The sequence below is a fragment of the Dermacentor variabilis genome, chromosome 1 (genome assembly GCF_050947875.1).
Source record: "Dermacentor variabilis isolate Ectoservices chromosome 1, ASM5094787v1, whole genome shotgun sequence".
NCBI classification, from domain to species: Eukaryota; Metazoa; Arthropoda; class Arachnida; order Ixodida; family Ixodidae; genus Dermacentor; species Dermacentor variabilis.
The window spans coordinates 143,381,951-143,399,345 of NC_134568.1; the positions used below are offsets into that span (position 1 = coordinate 143,381,951).

At 47.2% G+C, this 17,395-nt stretch overlaps 1 protein-coding gene across 4 annotated transcripts in view; it reads left to right on the plus strand.

The window, feature by feature from the left end:
- The window catches only part of LOC142585764 (PH and SEC7 domain-containing protein 1-like), a 472,093-nt gene that overhangs the window by 291,710 nt on the left and 162,988 nt on the right, over window positions 1-17,395 (plus strand). For all 4 annotated transcript variants that reach the window (XM_075696783.1, XM_075696756.1, XM_075696773.1 and 1 more), the window contains one exon: window positions 5,792-5,845. In XM_075696783.1, coding sequence (XP_075552898.1) covers window positions 5,792-5,845 — 54 coding nt within the window. The remainder of the gene's footprint in view (window positions 1-5,791; window positions 5,846-17,395) is intronic.

A 17,395-nucleotide genomic window follows, 5' to 3' on the forward strand; every position in this document is an offset into this window, starting at 1 on the left:
AACCCCTGCGTTACGCTTGGGCGACACTTCAAAAACACGTTACTGACGCAGTCTTCTTGCAGCGTCGGCCCACTGTTGCTGGTGGTGGCAGCGCTTCCCTGACTTCATGTACTCATTTAAGGCGTGGTAACACTGTATCGATGCGAGACCGGCAAGACGCTGACGATTGGCCGACTGTTCATCACTGTGTCACTGAGACCATTTGATCGTAATAGGCCGACAACGACGCAACCGACAGGTGCGAGTTGTCATATAGTGCGACGGGCTTTCGTTTCAACGCCACCGACAAAATCAGCGTGCCGACCGTGTTAGCTTGACCGAACCCGACGTGATCAGCCGTCGACCCGACAACGCGATAGCTGCAGCTCATTTCACTTGTAAATATAATTATTCGCGCTCAAAATGCGTCGACATGTCTTCCAAATCGAAATGCACGATCTTCAGTCTTCTTAAGCCATGCACGTGAAGTTTGAGTCAATGTTGATCATTTTTAGCAAAGTTTGGCTTAGGCCTGACCCCGTCAAGTTCGTGCACCCGCTACCGATGGAGCTCGACTTTAAAAAATAAGCAGTCAGGACGAAGGAAACCGCTCTTGTGGTCCTATAGCGATTTGATGACCACTCTTCACTTCGCACGGCACGTACACAATAAGCGGCAGGCGGCGACACAGCGCTGTGCCAGCATCTTGTACTTTGGTCACCGTTCCCGAACGCTGCCGGTCGCATTCCCGTAGATTGGGGTTCTGTGTGTGTTGTTATACTGACATTTCTTAATTCCAAGGAAGCACTGTTTACCTCTGCGTCAAACAGGAAAGAAGAAAGAGCGTAGGCTGGTATTCCATAACTGAGGTTTTTTAGCGCACGAAAAGGGACGAAAGACAGCGGCAAGACGCGGACACAGCGCTAACTTCCAGCAATTGTTTTATTCCACTAAGCGGTACACATATATATAGGTAACACACACCGCCGTACGCATGCGCATATGTACTGATTTTTAATCAAATGAGACAGCACCGAGACGTGTAATGGAAAGTTCAGATGATATCAAAGATGAAAGAACGACCTTGCATAGCCAAAAGAATTTTTTTGTAATTGCAAGATTAAAATGTCATCTCGATCAGACCACCCTCTGCGTCACGTTTAAAAAATCGAATTCTTTTTTTGAAAGATCGATTGAAGGCGGTGCTAACACAAGCGCTCCCTAATCTAGCGATCTTCGCCGCTTCAATAATCTCACGTATTGTTTGCGCTGCGCTTCTTCCTATCACCGTGCATTGTTTATAAATGGGACTGCACCCATGCTTTCTGCAGTGAAAAGCCAGATGCCCCAATCCTCCAGTTCGCACATTATTTGCGTGTTCACGCAACCTGTCATTTAAAAAATTATGGGGTTTCACGTGCCAAAACCACTTTCTGATTATGAGGCACGCCGTAGTGGGGGACTCCGGAAATTTCGACCACCTGGGGTTCTTTAACGTGCACCTAAATCTAAGTACACGGGTGTTTTCGCATTTCGCCCCCATCGAAATGCGGCCGCCGTGGCCGGGATTCGATCCTGCGACACCTGTCATTTACACACCTTCCCGTTTGGCCGATGTATTTTTTGCCGCACGACAGGGGCAGTTCATACACGATGTTGTTCTCACAATGAACGTAGCATTCCTTGTGATTTGTCCGGCAACTGGGCTTCTCAGAACCACAGTAGCTGGCCTTGCACAACTCGGACAGCTTGATTGGCGCTGAAAAGATGACACTCACATTTGCGTTGTTGCCAATCTTCTTCAGTCTGTGCAAGATATCGTGGATGTACGGTATGATTGCGCGTTTCTGCTTCACTCGCGCATTTTCCGGTGAAGTAAACTGCTCATCCTGTCGCCCGCGTTTCGCGGTCTTAAGGAGACCTTCGGCCACAGCTGTGCTGATATGCTGCGGGAAACCGGCCTGTTTCAGGCGTTCCACTTGCGCCAGAAAACTGGACAAACACTTGTGAGGACATGAGCGGCGAAGCGCATTCATTAGGGTTGACTTTGCGATCCCCCTCTTAACCAACTTAGAGTGGCCCGATTAATTTGGCAGTAGCAGTTTGTTCGCCCTTGGTTCATATGCCCAGCACACCCGGTGTCCCTCAAAAAACATTCTTATATCGAGAAATCGCAAAGTACTAACCTGTGGCGTTTCATGCGTAACAGTGAGCGGTTGTAAACACTTGTTGAAAAGATCAAGCACTTGCGTGACATCAAGACAAGCCTCCCCTCTAGGACTTGGATCGAGAAACACAAGGTAGTCGTCAACGTACCTATACACCTTTTTTACATTTGAGTTTTCTAATTTGGCTTGAAAGTATTGCTGTCGCGTGCTGCGGAACGATTTCGAGATGTTTTAGATGGTACTTTGGGAAATTTACCCCATGTCCGTTCATGTAATGTCGTCAGGGAAGCCTTTCGGTGCATCGGTAACTTAAGTAGGCGGAAATATCTCTTGGGGGCTCAAAAATGTGACGCGTTTTATCAGACGCGGTGTACGCACATTATCAGTCGCGGTGTGTGTATGTGTTGTGAACTATTTTGCTTATATCGGTTTTAATTGAACAAAGAAAACCGGTGTCTCTGTATTAGCAGCATGAAATGGTAAATCTGCTCACTATCGAATCGCTTGGCGTAGGGAGTAAAACATAAATAAGAGCGCATGCTCGTGCACGGCCAACCTAAGGCAACCACGAAACACCTGAGCGGCAGGCGCTATCAAATATTTGTGATGCACTGGCATCGTTCTCGCGCATTTCAAGTCTAGTAGGCTTCAAATTACCATATGTCTACGCTAGCCTTCCTGCATGAGGCCGATGGCGCTGCTCAACACAGCGGTCACTGCGGTTGGTGAACCAGCACGATACATATGTAAGCTGTGCGCTTCGACATTGCCTTTTTGGCCTGCATACAGCCATAATATGTGAGAGGGATCGCATAAAAAGAATGCGATGCCTATTTTTTAGGACAAAATTTCCGTAATACGTGTGAGTGCGTCGTAGAAAACGGAACGAACACAACCGAAAAAAAATCGGTTATCATCATCTTTCTCGAAAAAGCAAGAGAAAATGAGCTGACGTCGCAATAGGACCTCGCATAGTCACGCCGCACAACGCTTATAGATATATAACCGCTGATGCCGTTTGCTTGGACCATGCGGTATATAGAACAAAGATATATGTAATCCAGCACCTACCACTGCTTAGGACGCTCGCGCAGTTCGTAAACAGTCCATTTGCTGGACAAGCTTATTTCAGACTGTAAGGTATGCTGCTATTGCCAAAACTATTTTATTCAGGGGCGGAAACCTCATCCATCGAACCAAGTAGTCACGCAATGTAACCTGCAGCGAACAGTTTGAACGCTTGTCGAAGTATAACATCACAGCTCCTATCGTAGCAGAGCGGTACCCACGCTGTTACGATCGTCGCGTATGTTTCATGGCTCCTAAACCGCAGCTTGGAAATAGAGGATAATACTGCAATAAGGTCACATTAATGATTGGAACATTCAGAAATATACAATTGATCTCCGAGGCTGATTGTAGGCTCAAATGTGCGCGCACACATCGCGCTGCGTGTTCCGTCCACCTCAACGCCAGCAGAAATTCCGGCCATGACGCCTTAAACCACTTCATCACGTCTCACAGAACCGTTTGCCACGTAGAATACGCGCGTCATACTAAACAGACCGCACGGCCGCGAAAACAAACGCCAGAACCTACCGCCGAGCGTATACGTGCCATGCGAAAGACCGCTTTCACCCAAGCCTGTATGGCGCTGCTCATAGGCGGCGCCACTGCGTTCACAATATGGCGGCGCCTACGAAAAAACGGTCTATACTCGACGCTTGAACGACATGCTGCCCCGGAGAAACCATTCATAATTAATCGCGATCCACGAAACGCACAACCGACGCACACTCAACCATGGGCGCAGGTGTACAAATCAACCGGCAAAATCCCCGACTCCCTTCCAAAACGTTCCAGCGGCGTGCGTCAGAGGGCAGCACAGGAACATGAAAGAGGCGGATTCTTGTCCTTGAACTGGATTGCTGCACAAGCGGGCATTTACTTGCACAATAAATCGAAATGCGTAATTTACTAATTGACAAAATTCCACTTATTTGTGTTTTTAACTAATAACTTTAGGGAACATATTGCGTCGTCAGAATTGCGGTGAAAATGCAGTGTTGCGCTTACTTAAAGCGCCGTTTTGTGCATTGAAGCGCAAAAGTAATCGGACCGCCACTGTATTTCGTCGCGTACTTGAGAATGAAATCTCGAAACTGACGTCATTCTGAGAACTTGTTCCTTGTGGATGTGCTTTGCGAACTCCCCTGCTACAATTCATAAATTGCAATATGTGCTGTAATTAGTTAAATAATGCTAATTTTGTTAGTTAATTATGATTTTAGATTTTTCGGGCAGTGTCCGCCTTTTCTAGTAATTCAGCTCAAGGACTAGAATTGTACTATCTGCTACGCGCTTTTTTAAATTGGTGGAAGAACAGGCATGCCAGTAACGTTGCATCTTTGGTTAGCAGCGCACCGACAGACTTCTGATAAAAAATTGCGATATCTACATAGATTATCTGTCCTTTGTAATGCTGGAAGCGAAGATCCGTACACGTGTTACCAACCCTTCTCTTCGGTTGTGCCATGGCGTGGTAGTATAAGCTTGGTATGTGTGCGCAGTAAAACTGTTGGAAGTAAGCGCTGTTTCCTGTCCCTTTTCTCACTTCCTGTGTCTCTCATCGCGCTGCTAACTAAGGATACCGTTTTTTTTCTCCTTCATAGTCCTAATATACATAGTCCGTATATGCACTTCGATGCTGTGGTTAACACCGCGTATAGTTTGAACCATTCACTTTTGGATCAAGTGAAGAACATGCTTGCTTTAAACTTCCCTAGATAAGATGAAGCCGAACTTATTACGAGCAAAGCGTATTGTTATTTAAAGCCGTATTACCGCTCCACTTCTTTTTTTTTTTTTTCGACTGAGCTGACGTTTCTGGCGCCGCGGTTACGCTGGTGCGAGCCTGTCTGTTATTTCTCACATCACCATAGTTTGGCAGAGCTGCTGCGCCAAATGCTGCAGCATTGCTTGTAATTGCACCGCCTGTGGTAGCTCAGTGCATGGCTGTGGCGTCGCGCTCCTGAGCACGACCCCAGCCGCGTTCCGAAGGGGGCGGAATGCGATAGCGCTCGTGTGCCGTGCGTTGGGCGCACGTTAAGCACCGGGCGGTCAACATTAATGCGGAGTCCTCTGGCGCGGCGTCTTTCATAGCCATATTAGATTTGGAATGTAAAACCACTCATTTTGATTAATCAATGCATTATGAGCTTTTTTTTTCTTCTGCTCCAAAGCTTCTCCGTAGGACGATTTCTTTTTTCGTGTCCGAATTCTTTCTACAATTGCTTCTTCCTTTCCTAAAAAACTTACTTCTAACACTATTTGTCTTGATCATCATTGTTTGGGGACAATGGTAATTTTCTATTAATATGAGCCGATTGGTTTCTTGAGAAAATAACTAGGCAAAAAAAAAAGGACAAAGGTGTCAGTATTTGTGTGTTTTCTTTGCGCCAGCTACAACAATCCACTGATGCAATTGCTTGCCCGCGATGCGACTGCAGCACCACTGTATGGCTGCCTAGATGCAAAAGCCATGCGGTTTAGCTACATTGACTCGTGAGCAAGATTTCCACTGCGTGTAGTGGGTCATATGGTTATATTCTAATGCGAAACTTGCCTCTGCTTCTTTCTCGCAGTACTCAAATGCCTGAGGCTGGCCAACGATGTGGTGACACTGAAAATAAAGAAAGGTATGTGCACTTATACTCTTGTTGAAATGTTTGTATGTATGTTTGTGGGCTATTGTTTTTCTGAGCAATAGGGATCAGTTTTTATGCAATTTTCTTTTTACTTCGTTTTGCTTTCTCCTGACGTTCGCTAAAAGAAATTCCTGGAAAGTTGGAAAAGTATTTCTCTGAAAAACAGAAGCACACAACCGTATAAATCTGCACAAGGACGCGCATGCGTGTTTTTTATATGCGCGAACGATCTATGAAAGCTTTTAATGCAGGCTGCCGTCTGCAGCTGCCGCTTCTGTCGCTACGTTGTCATAATGCGCCACACAAAGTTTGCATGAAGCTAACAGAAGTAGGTACTTCGGCCGAGCTAGAGTAAACAAGCGCTGGGCCGGTCTGATTGAACCAACCTGCGACAAGTAGTAGAGGCCGACGGATCCCGACCCGCAAGGGTGCTTCGTGAACGCCGTCGTTCGGTGATGCTCCGCTAGGAATCGGACGCTCTGCTCGCGCGCTCTCTCGCCTCGACTCGGCGTTGCGTGGCACTGCGATGTCGTCCCACGAAAAGTGAGTTGCGCGTAAATGCGGCCGCTGGTCTCCGTGCGAGCCCGCCCACGTCGCGTTCGTGCATGTAAACGAGCTTTAAGCGATTCGCCCATCTGCTGTCCAAAATACCCTTTGTGTATAGCCTACAGAACGGAGGAACCGTTGAAGACGTGACATCGTTAAACTTAAAAAAAAATAGTTACCCAAAAATTAAATGTGCTATGGAAATGAGCAGCGAACACATGTTTAAAGTATGTCGAGATACTTGGAAGCGATGTTCTGGGTAGTTCAGCGGGGACTTGTGTGGAAGTTGTAACTGTTTGTCCGTTCCGTACACCACGCCCAATAATTATCTTTCTTAGACGTGGAAATTCTCAATTTCGGGAATTTCCCCCTGCGGGCGTGCCCAAATTCGCCTTGCAATTCTGTGGAGTGTTTTTGTGCCTAATTTGTCGGCTACACCTCGTACTACAGGCTTGTACTTTCCAATGCTGTGCACTTCGCGCAGGGGTTTGAGATTCACAAAATTCGCCGTCTTTTTCAATACTTGCTTGGTTAGCCTGGCGGGAATGTTGCAGATACACCTGTGTGTTCGTGGCACCTGTCGGTAGAAAGAATTCATCAACACCGGCCGACTGATGTTATTTTCCAACAGAGCGCCGTAACGAAACCTTCTGTGTTTTTCTTGTTTCTTTTGCCATATGTCGGCATGTTGCGAGAGCAGCCACCTCTCTACCAGGACTGTACTATGTACTGGGTGTTTCACGTAACTTTAAGCAGGTTTTTATTTTTTATTTTTACGTTCTTTAAGTGGTTAATGTTCTTTAAGGCGCTCGCACGCACGCTATAAATTCATAAGGGCGCTTCACATCGCTTGTCGATGCATGAGTCCGTAGCGTAATGATTTTAATATCGGGCCTGTCGTGCTCGAGGTCTTGCACCCTGCCGTCAGACAATTCTAATAATATTTATTGAATTGTTTAGTACGCAGTACATTGTTGAAAATGAGTTTACAAAGTCACGAAGCCGTTTCAAGCCGGAAAGACAGAAGTTTAGGCAAATCCATCCCATAATTCCCATGCTGGTACAACCCCTTCCCATTGCAGCTCCCGTAGACACTAGCGGCAGAGTTCCCTCTAGTAATTATTGAACTTAGATGATTAACTAGTCAATATCGCATTTTAAAAAATATAGTTACTCGTGACGACAATGAACAATATGACATTGGTCTCAATTGCCTCAACGTGGCACCTTTTTTTTTTGGTCCAAGCTGCGTCTAATACACAGTATACTGTTAGTGCAGTATTGAGCAAAAATAAGGACACCAGGGCATCAGGAAAAAAATAATAATGTCTTCTAGCACCCAGCCGTGCAACGTGTAATTGTCTCAATGCATTACATGAGTCCAACAGTTTCACGTTGTTAGGATTGGGGGCTCAATCCCATCGCTCGTGATCCGTTGTCAAGATTGGAGTCGGGCATGAATTAGAAGGTAGCTAGCCCATGCCGTCGTCCAACTTATCCACGCTGAGGACGTTGATGAAGGGAAGGACTGCTTCTCATCGAGAACGAGGAATAAGGGTTTATTTACAGTATTTACATGCAGTTCATCAGTCTAGCATGACTTCGAGAGAAAGTACGCCAGTCTAACACGACTGATTGAGAGAGTGTCTCAGTCTAACATCACTGCTTAAGAAAGTGTGTCGAGCATCCGTACAACAGCGGCTTATAAGCACTCGGCCCCCCTTTGATTCCAAGGGGACAGAAACGTTCGTCTAGTCATTGTAAACACGCCGCCTCTCCCCGGGACGGCTCACACACACGCACACGCACACACACACGCACACACACACACAGGTACATGGCCCGGAGCCGACGTCAGCCCGGGTAGCACATTGTCTTGCGTCTTGGTCGGCGCGTGGGAAGGAGCCTACGACGACGTTCCCGCGGCAACTCCCCCACCCGTAGCAGATCAGGTCCGCGTTGGGAGTTCGGTAACAATAGTTGGCCCGCCGAACTCATTCCGTCACAACGGCGATGAGGCTAGAGCGTAACGGTGGCGGTTTCAGCACAAAGCCTGCTTCGTCAAACGCATCCTAGCTGAAGCGACGGAGAGTGGAGGACGTGCGTATTGTTCCCGACACAAAGTCGACTTAGTCACGCCGTGGCTAGAGGTTGGCGGCGGCGTTCCAAGATGAGGTTGCCACCGCTGGCGTAAATGGCTGGCAAACTTGCACTGCAGCTGGCCGTTCTTAACAACGTACACTGTACTTCTTGATTGCAGCCTGGATGTCCAGGCTGCAATCGAAGGAAAAAAAAATGTTTCGCGACATCTGTGGTGTCTAGGCCACACGTGACTGTACGTGTTCTTGCATACAGCCTGTTTCCGTGGCGACTGTCTCAGATTATTCGACATATGGGATTCGACACGCGGTAATTCCTGCTGACAAGATTCATAGCGGTGGCAGATATTGGACTTTGCAGGATGATCACCAGTGCGAAGTTTCATTAACAAAACTTCACTAAGTACCTTTGATCAACAAGAAACTTGAGGAGGCGTGTTGCAGAATTAAAGTCATTCCGTGCTAAATGCATAAGCTTTTGCTGGAAGCTTTGTGCCCGGCACCAGTTTAGAGAAGTACGCGCTCAAAATGTGCCGTTAAATGCACACCTGTTCCAGTTGACGGTTTTCCGTACTACATTTTTCCACAATGCAGAAACAAGCCGAACCCGCGGCATGCATGGCTGCCCGTCGGCATGAAGTCGTGAAGACCGATGATGATTATATGGTTGACTTAGAGACTTGATGCCGTTGGTCAAAAAAAAAACGGAATTTCTGTTGCGCCAGCCCATTGCAAACGACCTATTAATTTACTCCTTGAAACCATATTAATTTTGTTGCCGACAGAAGTGATAACTTCGTCACTTAAAAAACGAAGGCTTGAATAAAAACCCGTTCGCGTATATTACTTTTCTTTATCCTATGTGACCAAGGAAGGTTCAATAGACAGCCGTATTTTAAACATCTTAGCATTTAGTGTAAGATCCACAGACAGCGGTGTCCTATATGAATGACTAAAGAACAGCGAGTGCGATGACAGAAGAATGCTATACATGATCGACTGTTTCTTTAATCCCTTAAGCATGAAAGACAAGTCCAGCTCGTTAAGCGAAGACATGCCAAAAAGACGAACAGTGAGACCCAGCTCGCCCATCGCTTTTTTCTTCCGTTTTTCTTTTTCTCTTTTTTTCTGTTTTTTTTTCAGCCCTAGAGACGATTTGAGCTCCTGTGTTGCTTCGCGATTCTTCTAGATGGCGTGATTTATTTTGTGCCTGTTGGAAATAACATGATAGCGCAGGGAGCTGCTGAAGAGTAAAGTTGGGATCATAGGCCCACCTATGTGCAGTGAAGCCCACCTTCGTTTGAGTGCAAGCAATTTTTTGTTTTCTTGGTAAACTTCGCCTTTTTCACAGCAACTTCTTGCATGGTCTTGCTTTATAGTATAAGTGGCATAGCTTGCACGTGATGTTGGGAGCACAGACTAACCTGCGTGCAGTGAAGCCCACTTTTATTGGTGTAAAAAAATATTTCCTGGTAAGGTTCACCTTTCTGACAAAATGTTTCGCACGGACTTGCGTTATATGATCGTCAAACTCGATCGTTCGCACGCCAAAAAGGGGGGGGGGGAAGAAACCTCTTGTTTTCATTATGTTTTTCCGTCCTTAAATGGTTAATTGCAGATTTCAACGCCAGAGAGTCCTTTCTTTTTTTTTTCTCCCCCCTCCCCCCTCGACGAGATGTCAGTGCTGTGAATGGACGAACCCTGTGGCCGTAGAAGGCGGCTGTAAGCTTGAAACTGCCGTATTAAGCTGGCTGGGAACCGGCCCTGAGCTGTACTTTACTGTGTGTGAATTATTTTTCACGCTCCACGTCGTTGTGAGAGTGCCACTCTTGCCGAAGGATGACAGGAAGTGCGTCTCGTGTACGCATCGGTCTCCCCCGGCCCACTCTTTTCCGCACTTCCGTCGCAGCCTTCGGTCGGCACACTCAAAGCAGCAGAACGTTCGCTGTCGCACTAGTTTGAATGCCTTCTCTCCTTTTCGGTTAGTACTTTCTGCTTGCGCTACCCGGTCTCGCTGTAGTGTTTTGAAAACAGCGCCGAGATTTTGCTAGAAGGCTGCCGTCTCTCTGCGAGGGCGTTCGGATGGCGACGGCCCGTGTGCGCGTTTGTTTGTGTTTGGGCCGAAAGTAGGCGCTCTTTCTAAGCAGTTCCTTCGTATTTTGGGACGTTTTGGATATCCCCGTGCAATAACAGACTCCGCCATCGGCGGAAAATGGGGTTCGGCTTAGCCAGACGTCTGCTCGGGACAGCTGTCCTCCCCAGGAAGGTTCCGGGAGAAATTGAAATTGAGATGGGAGGAACTCATCATAGGCGAAGCAGTGACCATGCCGGTGTCCGTGTGCTTTTGACAAAAAAAATAGAAAAAACCATCAGGTTGGATAAATTCTATAATTCATGGAATAGGGCTGCCCTTTCTTTTCCTGGGCGACGGATAACGTCAGGCCTGTATGGCTATCGTTAACCTAGCTTCCAGTTTATTCAATTTATTCCACTCTATATACTGCCTAGATTGATTGCGCCGAATCTTTGTCTGCAGTCTGTAATTTTCGGCCATACTTATCTGCGCCGGTCATATTCACGTCGATAACAAACGAGGAATGTGAAGCATTGGCACGAAGCACGTAGTTAGAAGAGGGTACAGTGCACGCGTCCGTAGTATCCACGGGTAGCTGCATCAGATGCACTCTTTGATTATGTGGCCTGCTCGTTGCCTACGATGTTGCGGTTTGAGCAGAAGCTTCCTGAGCCAATAAGCGAGCCCTTGCAGTGTCTTGCGTAGAGGGCCATTTCTTCCTTTTTTGGATATTTGTATTAGTGGGATCTCAGTTCTGGATCTTTGTCGTCGCTGCACGGTATATGACAGGAGTCAACCATCGATATCTTGAACATAAATACGGGAGCGCCAAAACCACGACAACAGCGAGCCGGGTACGACGCGACCAAATGCTGTGGACTATATTACCTAAACCATATGTAAAGCGGGGGACAAATGGCGTGGAAGGATTCGGCATGTGTCGAACCGAACGTCGATGTATCCGAATGTCGAGGTTTCCGAAGAGCACGTAGGCCGGTTTTGAAAAAGCTATATTTACGCACTACCTTTTGTATTACTTCGATTGGTCGAACCATATAAAAATCGAAAAGCTTGCTGCTTCTTTGGTGCATAGGCAATTTGGCGTAATGTTGGCTGCGAAAGAAGGAAGTACGTGAAAATGCCGTTCTTTTGTGTTTTCTGCATTTTATAAAATTTAAGGATCCGCCGGCAACTTTTCTAGAGTTTTTAAATACAAAAAAAAAAAAGAAGCTAAACTTGCTTGGGGGCATATATTGCCGGAGAACGAATATATCATTACATTGTCGCTCTCCACGATATATTTTCATCCGTTATAAAATGTCTGGAGCTTCTCGCGGAAGTCTAATGAAGCTAATGAAAAGATAGTCGGCAAAATCAATAAAGTTACGCGGTCACGGGATGTAGTGTTGATGACCTGCGTTGTAATATTAAGCTCGAATATTTCCGCCATGCCACTATATATATAAGCTAGACTTGTCACGAAGAACTCAGCTAGGTCCCTGTACGTTAGTCGGCTCGGCGTTGATGTCAGGAACAAAGAATGTAAATTAGAAACCCGGCTCTCGATGCAGAGTTCGTGCTTTGCTCTTTCCATGAATAGCACCTGCATTTCATGGAGTAGATTTAACTGTCCAAGGATGCGAATGAAACAAGCAACAACCTCAGCCATATACAAGATAAATGCGTTATACATTCTTGAATATATTTTTTTGTTGGCGAGTCTTGTGTTTGTTAAGACTAGGACAACGAAGTGAACACGTATACCAAAGGTGACTTTAGAAAGAGGTTTCTTTTTGTGTTTATCTTTTCAAAGAATAAAATACATTTATTCTTGAACACTCATTGCGTTGTTTTGAGACTGGTTCGAATTTTTCTGAATGTGGTACTAAACAGACGAAATCGCTGCATCATGCTACTCCATATGAACATCAATTTCCGCTGTAGCAAGTGATCATGAGATTATTTTGCGGTGATCTAAAGCATACTTGACGTTTCGAAAACATGGTTAAGTCACGCGAAGCAAGTAGCGCTGTTCAGTGAAGAGATTCTTCGGTTCAATGATAATTGTATCTATATTTTTGTATACTACCGAATGAATTACGTTTATGTAGTGCCTTCAAAATTAAAGATCCACTTGTTTTAATAAATCCCTATGCTTCAGCTACGCAAATGAACCTCGTGTAGGCACTTTATGTGCTTTGGCGGCCACAATTTTCGTGAATGCGTCTACAAATATGTATTATAACGAAGAACGTGATCAGACGGCCATGAACATTTCGTTAATTATCGTGCTAGATGCCATCTTCTATCCTTTCGCACGACTTCCTTCACTGTCTTCCCGCACAGGTTGTCATGTTCCTGGTGTTGTTCCCAGTTTGACCGTAACAATATTTAACGAAGATTTGTTAACTTCTTCAATATCGTGATTATAGTCTACTATGCTTATGTTAGAAATTCGAACGCAATCGTTTTCGAATGCAACTTGATTTTGTTTGAGCCTTCTAGAACGCTTGCTTTCCGAGATGTTCATAATATACTTTGTCTGTGTACGCTAATTTTGCATTCAAGGACAGGGGACTCGACAACATCATGTGACCCACCATGTGATGTGGTTTATCGCGGGAGGAAGGGGAAAGTCAGTCCATTGTCCTTATCCGACGAGAAGAGGAGCGCAGCTGTTATCAGGTCGGCCCAGTTTCTAGACTGGGTGAAAAAAGATGAATTTATTATCAGTACATGTCGGGCGTAAAACTTTCGACCGTGCATAATTAAAATGATTACTCGGCGATAATGTTTTAGGTACCGTATACCCTGAAACGGTATCGAGTCCGCGCGCTACTTCGTATCAGTGCGGACGCTAAGTACGGTTTTCCTATACAGAACGTTACACTAAAATTTCAATACAATTCGGTCCGGTTTTCTTTCTTTCTTTCTTTTGAGCTGGAATTTGAGTGTTACATGCTACAGTTAATAAGGCGAGCTGATAAACGACGTTTCTATTGAAGCAACTGCGAAATTGCGCAAGGAGCCAGGGCACGAAGAAAAGCGACAGTGGCCGTTGGATAATAACGATTTCTCGCAGCGGCTAAATTTACTGTTAGGAAATAAAAGGACAAAAGTTCCAGGAACTCGCCGGGAATTCTTTGGGCCCACTGACGAACTAAATAGGAGGTCAACGAATTTTAAAGACATTCTATAGCGCATTCTCCTATGAACTTTGTTCCTGTCTGTGAAGCTGCAAGGTGCGGTGATGCGCTGAGCTTTTCCGCAAATTAACTTTACATATTGTCGTACGCGCTCTTGGTCCGTGCCATCGACGGGTGATTTCTATTGGCCAGTCTGTGCTCGACGGCGTCGCGATACACTATTTATAGAAAACAGCGCGCGTAAAGCACATTTTCAATTGCAGATTGATGTGTTCGAGCACAGGGGTTCTTAATTTGCGCACAAAGTAGTCACTGTGCTAGGATGAAACTGCCCTGACGTTTCAACCGTTCTGTGCAGACGTGCGCATAGGTTTTCCTGCGATCATATCGCGATTGGATGGCTGAAATACAAATCCCCCTTTCCCGAGCTCCAGTGTGTCTACTGGCACACCTCTAAAGCAAGCGCTAACGACATGGCAATGTACAAGGTCACTCTCGGAAAAAAAGAAAAAAAAAGCTCTATGCACGGGATTACATGAGCGCAGCAAATGACGTGCCACTACTAAAACTGTTCTCGGCAGGAGTCTTCCGGACGCGCGAACTGCCCAATTCCCGTGGGCGTTCTTTTGAAGATAAACGGAAAGCTGCAGCCTTTAAAATATGCTGTCGACTAACTCTTTTACGTGCAGCAAACTTTATTTTTATAATCGGTCGAGTGGTTGCCCTAGTAGCGCAGTTCTGCGTTTGACAAATACTTGAATAGGAACGTTATGAGCTAAAGCTTCCTTAAAGCAAAGCTTTAGCCACGAAGCAGGAACAGAGGCATCTAATCCACTAATAGCAACTCGAGGAGCCCCAAACTGTTGTCGTGCTTGAGCTGCCTTCGTCTGGTGCATGGGGACACAGGTTGGCATTGCAACTCAATTAGAGAGGCACAAAAACCCGCGTGCCGTTTTTGCCGGATTCCGTCAAATACGCTTTCCTAGGCAGAATAATCAAAGAAAACAAGTCGTCTTTTCTTTCCCTTCTTGGTTTCGTTCTTTGGCGTCCCCGCAGGACATAGCAATGAGTATTCTCATGTTGCAGTGTGTAGACTCGTTTTGACAACGTTTGTATACTGTTACGACTTTGAGGTGGTCCCGTAGCGCTCGTCACCCGTTTCGTGACAGAGCGTTGGTAGCGAAGACTCCGAGTCAGGCGTCGGTGAGAATAACAAAAGGGACTTTATACACTATATACAGGTCATTATACAGGACATGAAGGGATCGGCACTGGGGCCGAGAGCTCACAGCAAACGCGACTGTTCTCGCACGGCGACGTCCGGCGAAAACGCGTGACACATCTCACTCCAGTCGAGAGCGGCACTCTGCTCCCGGTGGGTCGGCGGATCCGGTTTTCCAGGCGGCGCGCCGCGGCTTATAAGCCCCCAGAAACCATTGTCACTCAAACGGCCCAATACAAAGTGAGCACTCGACGGTCGTCGAAGAGGTCCAACCAGCGACCACGCTGGCCACCCCGTTCAAAGTTGGCGGACGCGGTGACCTCCAGGGAAGGGGAGGTACGGCGCCGGGCTGTCTGGCACTTGGCGACACGTTTGAACATGTTGCCCGCCGATGCTTCTCCGGAGGACACCACTGCCTGACGGCTCAGCATCTTGACTTGTCAAGGGAGAATTAGGGCGCTGTGCCTTTCGGCGCAGCCCCGGGTTTGTCCAAAGGGCGCTCGCAGGAAAATTCTCCATCTTGCAGATTCGGAATCCGGGCTTGTGGTAATGGCACAACAGCATCCCCGCCCTCAGATAAGGCGCCGGGAAGACGAGCTGCCTCCACGTGGCTCGGATGCCAGGCGCGCACGTTCGTCAGGCTCGTCCAAGTTTACGTCCAGTGTCGGGACGCCAAGTCACTTCACGTGCCCAGGTCCCACTCGCCAGGACAGGAGCTCGGCTCACCGCGTTGTCGCCAAGGCACCTCAACCAGCTCCGCTCGGGTCGTTCCTAAGCCCTTGCTTCTCGCCACTGGTCCCGGTTGGTCGTTCTGCAGCTTGCAAAACCGACCGGCAAAAGGCAACACCCAACACGAACAAGTACCCTCTGTCTCCCGTCAAACACCAGACAAGGCTATAATCCAAATCAACCTAACTGAATTGCTATCCCCCTTTTTGCTCCCGCTGCAACAAGAGGCAGGTGTACGATCTAGTATACAAGGCTCAAACAACCCTTTTTCAAATGAACAACACACCAAAAGATCAGGAACAATTAATAATCAGCAATAACAATGACAAATAGAATGGTCCCCTTGAAATCACTTGGACCGAAAACATACTACTGAGGAAGCAAATGAGGTCATTCATTTTTCCCGGCGATATTTTCGCGGAATCCGAAGCTGCTTATATTTGCGACCCTGCTTATCCGTGTAGCGGCGGTACAATAAGCCAGATTCCTTGCCAAATGAAACCCATTTTTTTTCCACTCCCTGTTTGACGCTCTTCCTCAGATCGGCTAGTGAACAGTCTTCCTGTTGCTCGCGAATCAGAGTTTCTCTTTCAACTGCCGCCTGCTCCTGCCAGCTGGCGGAAACCGGAGCGAGTGTGGAGCCCGCGTCGCCTAATTGCGGCGTCGCGTCTACATCGCGGCTAGCACTGCACGTGTCACTCCCACTCACTTCCAGGACCCGCTCGCCTATGCCAGCCTCCGAGCTCTGCCTCTCCCGTGACTGCTCGCCACTCAAGTTACCTTGATCGGTCCCTGTGCCGCACCGCTGTTCGCTCACTGACGCTAAGTCAAGTTCCCTCGACAGCGGGCGCGCTTTGGATCGCGTGAGGGCCCTGTACGCCACGTCGGCAAAGAATGATTTGCCCTGATCCTTCAGCTGCTGCTCCGAGTTATTTGAGAAGAGGTAGGAAAAGTGCTCCGGGAGGGCGGCTGACACAGCGGCTTCGGTGTTAAGTTTCCCAAACTCTCCTTCAATAATAACCGTTGCGATCGGTAAACAGACACTCTCCTCCTCGGCCACTTGCCGTATCCTAGCGCACTCTCCCGTAAGATCACTCGAGGAGACGAAAGACGGGTGAACAACGTCCATAGTTGCTGCAGAGTCCCGAAGCGCACGGCACTTCTTACCGTTTATCTTAATTTCCTGCACATAGGGCTCCAATAGACGTATGTTTTTGTGAGTTTCCTGTATTGTTGCAAAAGCAATTTTCTCTGGGCAGCTTGCAGCGATGTGCCCTTGCTTTTTGCAATTGTAGCAGGTTAACGGTTTCCGTTTTTCAAAAGAACGCGTCGTATCGTTTCGCTGTTTTGTTGCAAAAGCAACTTTCTCTGGGCAGTTCGCAGCGATGTGCCCTTGCTTTTTGCAATTGTAACATTTCCGTTTTTCGGGCTTTCCGGAAAACCCATCTCTCCTATCTGCTTTTTCTACGCGCACTGCCTTGCTGTGCAAGCTGCGGCGGGTGTAATACTCTTCCGCTAACTCTGCTGCCTTGTTTAGCTTAACCTCCTTTAGCCTATCTTGCAGCCAGAGCCGGACATCCTCATCAATGCAACGGTAGAACTGCTCCAACGCGATGCATTCGACGATTTTGTCGCGGTCGTCGTAAACCTCTTCGCCCTTCAGCCATTCCACCAGATCGGCTTTTAGACGAAACGCGAAGTCAACATTCGACTCCTTGCCCTTTT